The sequence below is a fragment of the Nothoprocta perdicaria genome, unplaced genomic scaffold, assembly GCF_003342845.1.
Source record: "Nothoprocta perdicaria isolate Ctin4 unplaced genomic scaffold, notPer1 scaffold_21, whole genome shotgun sequence".
NCBI classification, from domain to species: domain Eukaryota; kingdom Metazoa; phylum Chordata; class Aves; order Tinamiformes; family Tinamidae; genus Nothoprocta; species Nothoprocta perdicaria.
Window position 1 is genome coordinate 5550063 of NW_020455316.1, and position 12642 is coordinate 5562704.

Consider the following 12642-nt stretch of genomic DNA (forward strand, 5'->3'; position numbering starts at 1 on the left):
ACTTGGACAGATGAGAAAAATCACACTTGAGCAGTTTGGAGCATCGATAACATACATCAAGGACTTCCTAAACGATACCCCCACACTTGGACAGTTTGGGAAAAAATTTCAAAGAGTAAGATAAAGAAGCAGGTGTTGGACAAGAATCAGCCAATCCCRAAACAACAAAACAGTATATACCCTTATACGGAAGGATTAATGATTGTGTAACCCTACCTTAAAAAATGTATAAGAACCTCTCACGCGGATGCCTCAACGTCCCTGGCAAGACTCCCTTCAAGGGTGAGCCTTGGACCCCAGCTAGCTGATAATAAAGATATCTCTCTTACATGGGTCTCTCTCTGCCTTTGTCTGTCCGAGGTATGAGGGGCATACCTAACACCCCCAGGCCCTCAGTTCCTTAAAGCAGGAAAATAGGGATTACCGGGGTTGGATATGGTTTTAGTTTGCTCCAACTGCAAAACTTTAAACTGAAAACAAAAGTAGGAATTAGAATGATATAAACGTGGCCAGCCTTGGTGGCACCTGCAGAGACAGATGAAAAACATGCCTGGAAATGAGGCTGTCCACTTAAATTACTACCTTTTGTGTATAAAACATATTTTATCCACCTGGCCTTTGGAAGCTGCATGGGGATTAAAAAATGGAACTGAGTACTCAGATTTGTCCAAAGTACTTCAGTTGATGAGTGTTTTAAAGGCAAAGAGTCCAGACTTTCATATCTTAACAGCTCTGATGATAGGGTAGTTACTATATCCACATCCTGATGTGTTATGATAGTCCAACAACTTTAATTACATTTTGCAGACAGCTTTCTCATTTGGAAGCCCTTCTCTCATTTAGGGACACTTCTACTAAATCTACACACCAGATTTTAAGAGCTGAAATCAGCTACATTCCCCATCTGTGTGCATTAGTCACTGTGTGCATCCCTAGTGTTGTTGACAACCATTTAAAAACTCTGGGACTCATTAATACTATTTCTGAATAATCATGGAAAGCAATTAATGAGTATCTGAAAAGACTGATGATGACTGCAGACCTTACAGATAGGAACTGGATTATGCGCTTGTTTGTGCCAGCATTAATCAGATGCAACTCGCTGAAGTCCACAGAGCTACTTCTGACTGACACAGATCTAATTGTGAGCATGTGGCCCCATGTCTTTAATTCCGCTCCAGCATCTCTCAGAATTTGGCCATGGCCTGTAACTSAGCCTTAGGCTCCTTCTGAGCTTGTCACATTTCCCAGCATGTGGTGTTTTATTTATACCACACCTCTCTGGCTGATGAGGCCTCCAGGTGATTTCTCTTGCATTGCTTTGAGTGTAGTTTTACTGCTCTTACCCTATAAATTCTGTTGTGCTRTAGTGTTGTGCTAAGTTCTCCTCASTGCATAATGGTTCATTGCAGCACACTCCCCATATTAAAAGTCAATCCGCTAATGAGCACCCTTATTATAGTGCTGTGTCGTGGCCCTGCTGCTGAAGTAGGGGCTCCATGAATGGCCTATTTTGCAGGTTAGTGCTAAAGATCAATAAGATCTTTATATCTTATTTAGATCAATATTTAAAATCTTTTAGATTTTGATCAAGATTAGACAATCTGCAACCAGTTAAGTGGGGATCTACCAGATGTCAGGGGAAAAAAACAATATGGAAAAATAGCCTTCAAGCAGCTCAYGTTTGGAGGGGCAGTTTTGTACCACTTGCAGGAGAGTCGGGGAGCATCCAGTAACTTCTGCATTACCAGCCTCTGGGTCAAGATGGTGCTTCCAGGCTAGGCTAGTAACTATGCATTTATTTCCCAATTATTTTTTAGACTTTTAACCAATTTGCCAGAATGATCACACCCAAATTAAAGGCAATCATATCTTAAAATGATGCAAATAATTATTCACGTTGACTATTAAGTGAAGCAATTTTAGAAACAGGAGGAGCTGTCAGCAGAGACATTACTCAACTTTCTTTAAAAGATCTTGGTGTTTCATAATTTCTGGAGGAGAATTCCACTCCTTTGTTTAATTTGATCATCTCTAATTGCTTTGGAACTGCAATGCATTTTTAACTTTTATTTGCTGCTGTGCTTTCAGCCCGGTATAGAAATCCTTGTACAGGGAAGAGATCTCTGATCATTCATAGTTCATAATTCTAATATTGAAAATGCATAGTGAAATCCAATTAATATGCAAAGAAAAGGAGCATATTTTTATCCTGAGGATAATCAAATGTTCAAACAATTTACCTGAGAACATGCTGGATTCTCATTGCCTCATTTCTTCAAATAAACATAYACTATAGCTCCAATAGAACTTGTGATCTTGATCTTGAAATTAGTGGTTGTGGTCATGCTGAAATAATCTTGTTATTACTGTATTCCACTTCTAAATTGTTTGTTTTTCATCACTAACAAGAAGACATTGCTATCTAACAGATGGAAGAAGGGATGCCAGAAACCTCAGTCAGATGCAGAAAAGATCTGAGAGCTCAATCTTTGATACCATTTAACTAACGCTATAGGCTGTGTTTTAAAAGCGAATATAGAGGAGTCCTGCGGTTAGAGTTCAGGATTATTGATTAAAAAAAACGCGTCCTGCAGCTCATATGTAAAATGTACTGGGGTGCCTTTTTGATACTCTGATAGTACACTACTGTATATTGGGCAGTTCTGATCCCTGATTATAATAGTAATTTCCAGTAATTTGCAGTACAGTGATAAAGGGCAAATAGAAGGTGCKGTGGCTCCACTTGAGGCTGGGACCAGAGGGGGCCTGCTGGCCAGAGCCTCCTTGTTTCCCAATACTCTCTTTTMTCCCCAGAGCACAGTGCAGTGTTCATGTCTGTCCGAATGAGCTACCTTCATGAAGCATTCCTTAATATGTTACATAAAATTCTATATTGCTGTTGCTATAATTACTGGAGGACTATGTACTAATTTCTGAGTGATAACATTATCTTCAGTAAAATAATAATAAAGTGAAGCCTGTCTTACCACATGTACAGGTCAAAGGGTGTCACAAAAGGAAAGGAAAGGAAAATGCACTGCTCCCAGATCACCTTTCTTTCCAAAGATAGGTCTCTATTCAGTTACTTGGCTTTAGATAGTGGACAGGTAATCCAAAGAAACTACYTTCTGATGGCACGTGTTTCCCACAGCTCTCTGCGGTGTTGCTCTCTAGCCCTGGTGGGTCCAGCTCCAGGCAGAACTGCACAAAGAACCACGACCCACTGGTTTAACTAAGTGTCACAGGTTTAACTAAGTGTTCAGAGTTCCAGGTCACCTTGCCGTGGGCTGAGCTTGTGCTACTGATTAGAGTGAGAACTGTGATCAGTTATAAAAGCAGTAAATCTACCCACATAATATTAGTAATAATGACTGTAAGTTGAACATCYGGAATTTGCACTCTTCCAGGAATGTGGAGCAGTCATAGTCCTGATCTAAAACTGCAACATTTTAGCTATGGGCCATCAATTTCTGTTCATCAATTGTCCGTTTGTTGAACCTGTGTCGGTGGCCAGATGAGCAGTATTGCACRAGGCAGTACCCAGACCCACACTTCATTGCTCTCAAACATGATACAATCGGACTTAGTCCAAGAAGAATGGAACTATATCCCATACTTTCAGAGTATAAATAATCAAAGCTATTCAAAAACAGATTGTATTCCAAGGACCTCATCGATACTAACTTTGTAAAAGCAAAACCTTTTACTCAGCTGTTAGTTCTCCAAAATTTAGTCCAGATTGCGTGATTCTGTTTCCACRTTTCTATCCCATCTAGTTTGATGACTATTGCAGTTGAGCTATTTCCCTAGGTTAATTTTTGAAGATGTGGGCTGTTGATCCTRTTCAAATTCTTATATTGCAGACAGTGTGGCACTGACAGCTACAAAACTGCAGTCTTTCAGAAGACTGTATTCTTTCTTTCTTTCTTTCTTTTCCCCTGCATTCAGTGCATTTTTCAGCCAAGCAAAAATAGTGTAGATGCATTTTTATTTTTAGCATACAATGAGTCGACATTCCTGTGCACTGCTTTTGCTAAGGCTTTCATCGACCTCCAAATCCCGTGGTTATCACTCAGTGCAGGAATGCTCAGCACATGGTGCCGTTCAGGTGACTGAGAAGACATCGAAGTTTGATTCTGCTTTTGTTCCTCATCCTGAAAAACAGCTTGAGGGCAGAAGTGCCGCGTGTTGATTCATTCAGTGTTTATATTACTGCTTCACAAGTAGGTATATGAAAAACCTTTGCCTAAATTTAGATTATATTAACAGAATCTCCCTCAGCGTGTTTTTCAGAAGCACCATCTCTCTCGTGAACCTATAGGCAGCAAGGGCATTTAATTCAGGACAGCCTCACTCATACTCAATATTTAGACTAAATTAGGCAGAGTGGCTCTCACAGCCTATAGTTATTCACACTTTCATCCATGACTTTTCTTTGTATTCAAATAAATATATTAATTAAGTCTACTAGAAGTAGCGTAACTTAAGAATTGTCTTACTGATTTGTCATTTTCCAGCTACACCGTTAGGTGGCAGAGAATAGTAAAGGTTTATTTAATGAAAATTAATGCATACAATATGTTGAGATGCAGATCTGTCATATTCTCTCCACCCTATGTGAAACAGATTTATTTCCCGCTGTGAGCTGTCAGGAGCTTTGTCTGGTTATTTATTAAATGACTTAMCAACAGCATTCACCACTTTCATCRGGTCTGCTTTAGATTTCATTTCTGTGCAACCCTGTTGCCAAATAAGAGAAAAAAACATATCCATTGACCTGGGAGTTGTTCTGTTCTGAACCTGGCATCTCACATCACTGTGGCTCTGAATCCTGACATTTCAGAGGATGGAAGGCAGGTGCACCACTTTTGAGAGCAAATAAGCCACACTTTGATTACTTACCCTGAATTTAACTGAACCAAATGAGTGCAGCTGGTGCATGGCCAGTGCCACTGTTACTGTTTTGCTAAGATTCAGATGTTAGTGATATACTGTGGGATTGATCTGCCCCAACTAAAGTTACCCAGAAGTTAGGCATCTAGCCTAACAGGCAGTCTCAGATGGCTGGCAAGATCCCTCAGCTCCCTAGTGCTGAGACACAGGCACCCTGAAAAGACTCTTTGCCCTGCCAGTTTTGTTACTGATAATAGTATGTTTGGAAGGGATCTTTTTTAGTTTGTTTTTTTGCTTTGTCTAAACCCAGCTAAGAATAATGGACTTCTGCATTATATATATACATTATATATATACAACAGATTTGGGGTGGGAGGGTTAGATATCAAAGCTGGCAGACAAGTGAGTATATGTGAACATACAGGGAATTTACAGAGCCAGCAGCTTCTGTGTCTGTAAACCTSAATGACCACTGATTTTAGGTGCGCAGTGATATCTGAGGGCGAGAGGGTGGGTAACGGCAGCTGCAGAGGAAGGTTTAGCTGCCTGACACCTCCCAGGGTAACTGGGAGATCAATTCCACTGCTGGTGACTGTAGGAGCTAAGGGTGCTCTGACTGTAGGAGCTAAGGGTGCTCGTGCTCACGTTTCTCAGAGATGCAGAATTCAGCCCTGGGGGGAGTCAGCCTGGAGAGGTTTTGCCTTATTTGCTAGAACCCTCTTCTGGTGCTCTTGGCGGGAGCTGTGCCACAGATTGTCACATGCCTTAGCCTGGGTAGTCCCGCCGTAGGTTTTTTCCATGTGTTTATGTTATAGATGCATTGCCAAAGAAAAAAAAAAAAGTAATATTTCCATATAATCTGATACTGCWGCAGTTTGCCATACCAGTTTTGTTAAGCTAAATTTTGAAAGAAAAAGAGGGAAAAAAGCTCAGGAAAGGTTTTTATTAACATGGACTTCTCGGAACTCCAGAAGAAATTCAGCTCAGTGTAGTTTTAACGTGAGTGAGACAGTAGAGAGACTGGAAGCCATTACTGAGTGAAGACACGTAGGGGCAGTGCACAGAGGGTTTGTTCYCTGCTGGGCAATCACGTCTGGAAGACAGGAGTTGTTTTTTAGCCCAGTTCAGACAAGCAACAAAGCTGTCGGTGCAGCTCAGGGCAGGCCACTCATCAGTGCAGTTGTGAGGGCTCCCCCAAGGACTTGGAGCAGTCAAGGAGCAATGCACAGCAAGGGGCAGTGCAGGCTGTGTGTACATTTTAATTTGCCCCTTGAGTTTGTGACTCTACACTTGGACCTCMCATGAAGAGATCTGCCTTTGAAAATACTGATTTTGCTGTTAATGCTCTCACCAGGTTTTGTTCTGACTAGCTTCATGTCTAAGAGTACATCAGTTAATGCTGCTGACTGAGTCTGGGCGGACTGGATTCACTTGTCTTTGTAGAAAAGGGAAATAACATTATCAGCAGCAGCCCGACGCTGGGACACATATCATGTCGAAGTGACGGCAGTAACGATACTCTCTGAGGTGTCATTCCCAGATCTACCTGCATGAACCCTGTTTCTGTCCCTGCAGACCTGTAGTAATCCGGGTTCTGCTGTGTTGGTTCTGCAGGTGTGACCTTGGGAATGTCCCCTCCCCTGCACAGCCACAACTCGCGCAGCGCAGGCCATTCTTTGTCCTAAGCAAGGCAGGGAGACCTGAAGGAAAAAAAACAGAAATTTGTAAACATATCGTTAAAAGAACTTACGGTATCATTCAGGAGAAAACTGGAGTAAGGTTTCACAAGCAAATTCAATTTACTTTTCCACCTTTAATTTTGAAAACATAGGTTTCTTCTAATGCTCTGAAACTATTGTGATACAGTGTTTTGGAAAACACCTCAACACCTGCAAGAGGAGAGCAGTCGGTGCGTGAAAACCCTACCTGTGTCATCAGTGAGACTAAACTTTTTAGCACGTGCCCACCAGCTCTCACACTAACTGGTAGCAATACTGTCATCTCCCAGAAAAGATCCTAGAGATCTTTTAATATATAACTTATTTATTTATATGAACATCTGTCTTTTTGACTGACATTCTTTGCAAATCCTTTGAACATCCATCTCTCTGTGTATATGTGTTGATACATGTATATAAATATATGAGATTTTGTTATGACTTTAGCCTGTCTTTCTAAGGAAACAGTGATTAAATTATCGTACTCTCTGTTTTCCTGTCTGCCTACCTTTTTGTCAGTCCCCATTTGGTGAATTTGAGCCAAACGATTAGCCCTTGCCAAACAAAATTGTTTGACCTTCTGCTGGAAAACTCCGAGATGATGAAATTCCTGCAGGTTTCATGAAAACCATTGAATGGGTGAGGAGAGAGATACAGATTCCTGACTTTGCTGCAGCTGAAGTATCAGCTCAACAGTTGTTGTTGTTCTGATGCCCGAGCAGGCAGCACACCTGCAGCGGGGAGTCAGCCCCACACGTGCTGCCTCGCCTGCAGCCAGACCCATAGGAGACCGTGGGCTGCCGTGGGGCTCAGCCTCACTGTCCCGACGTGGAGACATGGAACGGTTGCAGGAGAGCTGGGAACAGATTGCGCACATCTGTAGGAAACTGTGTTTCATCCTTTCTGCTGTCCAAGGAACAACATCTACCATCTGTTTGGAGGGAAGCTGGGGYGACTGCAGAAGGATACAGGGCGAGCTGCAGGGCAAAGGTCTTAGATCTGTAGGAAGCCGGGCTGCTTTAGTTGTGCTACTCATGCAATGATACTGGAGCTTTCAGACTTTGTTAGTCCCATCCTGGAAACAGTCACCAACAATGGCTTTTGCCTATGCAAGGGAATTTTGWGTTTTATTGTTTGGGTCTTGGTCAGGGAATGATTCTGTGAATAGAGGGAGTGCCCAAAGTTTAATGCCAGGTTTAGAAAGGAAACCTGACTGGAGGGGAGGCAGGAAGGGAGATCTCCAGCAATCACAGCCAAGGACTGGAGTTTTCAGTGAAAGGAAAAGGAGGATTAGGGAATGGCATCCCAAGAAGAGGAAGAATTTATCCTTACCAGTCATAAGCCTTTTATATAGCTATTTATCTTCAGTTGGCAGTAAGCTGAATAAAATTTACCACTGCCCCTYTTCCTGAAAACAAAAAACTTCTGTTAAGCCCCAAACACATACGATAGTTCTAAGCACTTAGAAAAATGCTCAGTAGAAATAATATGGTTGAATTTAGCATAGCTACAGGTGATGAAGGGCCCCTTGGGCAGACTTTGGATATGGTAGACTGAAGCTTTCTGAAAATACAGTTTCATGAAATGCTAGATTTCACAGTGTTTAATTTTATATTTTACATGATCATATATTAATACAAAAAGAAATAAATATGTCCTACAAAGATACATCAATGATTTCTTTAAAATACATTTAAATTTAATGCTGGTAAAAGTCTCTCATCTCTTCGGAATTAGGTATTTGAGGTCACCTGTTTTCAAAGCCAGTCTGGCTTAATATGTAGGACTTGTAAAAGTAATTCATTTATGGTGACATCTCCCAGGATGGAGCTGAAGAAGAGCTCTTCAATAGCACCCGCCTCAACGTCGTGGAGAGAGGTGAGTAGCTGCAGAATCCACGCAAACCTGCCCAGGCGGCTGCGGAACATCAGTGAGATGAAGTCCATCAGAGCCTCCTGAGCCTCCTGCTGCAGGGTCTGTACATAGGGAAGACATTTCAGGACATGCCGTCCTGTCAAAACACAAAGTAAAATAAGGAATCTTGAGTAAACATGCCTGTCCTGTGCCMTTTGTGATGATGGATGGGTGGCTCTCTAGCTTACAGTGAGTAGTTCTTTTCTCTAGAAAAACAACAAAAGCTTACTAATGTACTTTCTGGAAAAAGAAGATAGACTTAGCTCAATAATGAGAGTAAACACTGAGCAGCACTGTAAGCAAGTTGGAGTGCAGCCCCTCATATTGAATCCTCCTGTTGTCTGAGCTTTCTAGGCTGGACTGAGGCTTTGTGGTGACCCCCCGAGCTGCCTGGGTGCCTCCACTGCAGTCTGAACTAAGGCTGGAGACACTCTGATATAGATGGTTCCAAGTGTTAGAATTATCCCAGAAAAGAAGCTGTCAAGATTTTGTATGTTCAAGATGAAATTGAAATTGGTTATATCCCCTCAAATTTGCTTGAACTTCCCATTTGGTCCCCTTTTAGATAATCCACTGTGCTTTTATTTGCAAGTAATAGGCAAGCTCTTGTGCTATGATCTTTCGCACTAGTAGTCAAATATAAATGTTCTCCTGAAGAGCATCCTTTGTAACAGAAACTCAGTCTCAGCCCTGAAGGGGTTCTAGATGGCACTGATGTAATAACATCCGCTATTTTCACTGCGCCCGTCACTTCACTGTGTAATGACAGTAGTTTTGCAGGCCCCTGCTAAAAGCAACAGGAGCCAATTTACAGAATCACAGAATGGTTGAGGTTGGAAGGGGCCTCTAGAGATCATCCAGTCCCACCCCCATGCTCCAGCAGGGACACCCAGAGCACGGGGCACAGAGCGGCATCCAGGCGGGTTGGGAAGAGCTCCAGAGAAGGAGACTCCACAGCCTCCCTGGGCAGCCCTTGCCAGGGCTCTGGCACCCTCACAGGAAACAAGTTCTTCCTCACATGGAGATGGAACTGCCTGTGTTGCACCTTACACCCACTGCCCCTTGTCCTGTCACTGGCCACCACTGAGAAGAGTTTGGCCCCTTTCTCCCTRCAGAAGGGAACTGCACCCAATACTCCAGGTAAGGCCTCACCAGAGCTGAGGAGAGGGGCAGGATCCCCTTCCTTGACCTGCTGACATCCTCCTGATGCAGCCAGGATCCCATTGGCCTTCTTGGTCATTTCACCTCATTCTTGGTGCTGTTCATGCACGATATCACAGTCCTACCTAGCCCTTCCTTTCGCATGGTACTTGAATTCTAGAGGAAGCCTTGCAGCTGGGCTCCTTCCCCACTCCTACCCTACCTCTCAGAGGTAATCCCAGCTAAAGCACCCTGGGAAGAGCAGGCATGGCTCTGGGCCCTAGAATTTATCGCAGATTTTGCCTGCCTCTGAAGGACCGTGCACCCTTTCTCATGCACAGATGCTTCCTGGCCCAGATGGACTGTGAAAAGTCAGTACCATGTGCTGCCTGCCTACCTGTCATGCTGCCTYCAGAGGAGAGTCCTAGGGAATTGCTTAGGGCACAAAGAAAGCCCTGCTGTGCTTGTTTATCATGCTCCAGGCCTAACCACGTGCCTCACTGTGCTTCTGCATTTCTAGATGCCTTGTTGACCTCTCACTCATGACCCACATCTGCAGGGCTCCAGGCCTTCTCCTTTCCCTCACCCAGTTTTGATGGTCCTGATAGTGTTTAAAACATTCAGATAAGAGCTCATGCAAGTTATTCCATGATCCAGGGAAAGAGTAAAGATTGTCGCTGCCAGAGCTTGCCTGAAGTCTGCTGAGACCAAGGCCTGCAAAATATTAAAATTTGGCCAAACATCAAAACAGAACTAAGAGGCCATCTGAAAATGTGTCTGCATAGATGTAGAAAACATTTTCTGAGTTTGGTGGAAAGCATTTAAAAACCATTAAAAATAATCTGTGAAATGATAGTTCTACAAATTAATTAGCAGCAAAATTGGTACAGAAAGAAGCCTGGGCTTTTTATAAACCCTGAGTATGTATTTTAGTATAGAGTTTAAACTGTGGCCTTTTGTTTCATGTAGAATGAAGCCAGGCTGAACAGAAGTCTCGTAGCCTCCTCTTGGAAGCTGTGGAGAAAGACACTTGGAGAGTGTTCGCTAGTAAAACTGTATGAGCCACTGCAAATGATGGATTTATCTTCTCACTGCATTTGGCTAAAACTGATTATTTCTTTCAGCCAGATTTTATTGCGAAAAACAAGAAATTGCACTGGAACAAATAGCACTGGTTTGATGCTATACCATAGACACACAAGACAATACAAATTGTCTGGATGACCTTGCGTCTTAAGAACCAAATTGGAAACAAATATAAAGCCACAACAGCCTTTGAGGAGCTTGTAAACTACTCACCACAAGAACTATCATGGAATATCTGAAGCTTTCAAATATCCTTTTGGTGTAGCCCCAACTGTCACACACTGCTGACAGCGCAGCCAACTGCAATGATTGCAGTGGAAGGAGTCAGGGATTTGAGCCAAAGAGGACTGGAGTCATTAAGTCTTTCCATTTACTTTAGTGGACTTAGAGCTTGGCTTTTAATGACTCATTCGCTCTGTCGTGCTGACCTAGGCAACCTTCCTTCCTAAAATGCTAAACTTGGCACCAGAAGTGAAAGGATGTAATCACTTGTCTGTGTCCGTCTCATGACTGCTTTTCCAGGCTTTGAATATAAAGATACCAAAAGGATACATCAAAGGAGCAATAAAAGAAAAGAAATCTCAGCTCGGCATAATTCTGCATCATTAATGATAATCAGACGATATGGATTGTGTTACCTTCTCCAGTGCTCTGCCTACAGAGGATGCCTTGTTAAAATAGTTCTAATATTCACATCACCGTCTTGGCTTCTCTGTGTTACAGATGAGGCAGCTGAATTACCTTTTAATTGAAAACCCGCTTGAAGTGACACCGTTAATTCCATATGACTTGGAATCTGTCTAGCAGAATCTGTCCTGGCTGACAGTGGGTAACCTCCTACACACATTCAAGCGACCTAAGTGTACAACTTCAGGAAGACAGTGATCAAATTATGGAATATCAATTTTGAAAATATATAGTGACATTTATAGAAATGACTAAAAATGAACAATTTTCTATATGCAAAATGCCAAATGTCCTTTCAGACACATATCCAGCTGTGATCTTTCCAGGAAAACTTACCAGAATTAAAAAGAATAATTCCTTTAAGGTAGGCATATTCTCTGGCACTTAGGTCCAGGTCCCATAATTTCCACAATAAATTCTTCATCTTCTGAACTGCTGCTAGAGGTGCTCCAAGTGAGGAACTGCCTGGTTCATCACGAGCTGTAGGAGATTGATTGAGGAGAATTTTTTTCAACAAACTAGGGGCCGAAATCTCTCTCAGCTCAAAATCCACCCCTTCTTGTGCCAGTCCCAGGACAAAAAGAGGGGCCCAGTTCTGCTGTATGAGGGCGGCCTGATCCTCCCAAGGCACGTGATAAAAGGAAGGCAAGTTCCTGATAAAAGCTGAGGTCTTCAGGAGCACTTCAGAAGCTCTTCTGCAGGTGACTTCTGGCATTTTCAGGACAACTCTCCTGCCATCCGCGCAGGGGCAGCTGCCGCTCCCTGCGGAGCGGTTTGGTGGGTGCTGCTGTAGATGCCGCTGGCTCTCGCGTGGATGCTCCCTGTGGAGGATCTCRTGCAGGGTGCCCTTGGTGTGCTGTATGTCACACAGACCATTCCCAGATTTCCCGGCCACCTGACTAGCCATGGGGCCGAAGGCTTCCTGTGGGATGCCCCAACAGTGGGAGGGAAGCGCAGGCTCGGAACTGCGCTCTGCTCGCGGAGGAGAGCGTGTCTGGCAGGCGAGGAGGCACCCGTGCTTTATATATCCACCCTCAGCGGAGCAGCAACGTGACCCTGCTCTGTAAAGCTGCCTTGAACTCTCTTTGCTCCTGTCTGCCAACACCTGTGGCCAGAGGAGGCGGAGCTGCCGGCACCTCCATGCCCTGTGTCCCTGAGGAGAACGCGCCAGGCTCGGCAGCCGCCCTCAGCATGCACTGCG

General features: G+C 43.4%; 1 protein-coding gene across 1 annotated transcript; it reads right to left on the minus strand.

Moving 5' to 3' along the window:
• Positions 1-8335: 8335 nt before the first annotated feature.
• LOC112946557 (nuclear receptor subfamily 0 group B member 2-like) lies at positions 8336-12348 on the minus strand. Its single transcript, XM_026038414.1, has 2 exons — positions 11778-12348; positions 8336-8625 (listed from the first exon to the last, which is right to left on the minus strand). Exons 1-2 carry the CDS (start codon positions 12346-12348, stop codon positions 8372-8374), a joined length of 825 nt encoding a protein of 274 aa, XP_025894199.1. The 3' UTR covers positions 8336-8371.
• Positions 12349-12642: the final 294 nt, after the last annotated feature.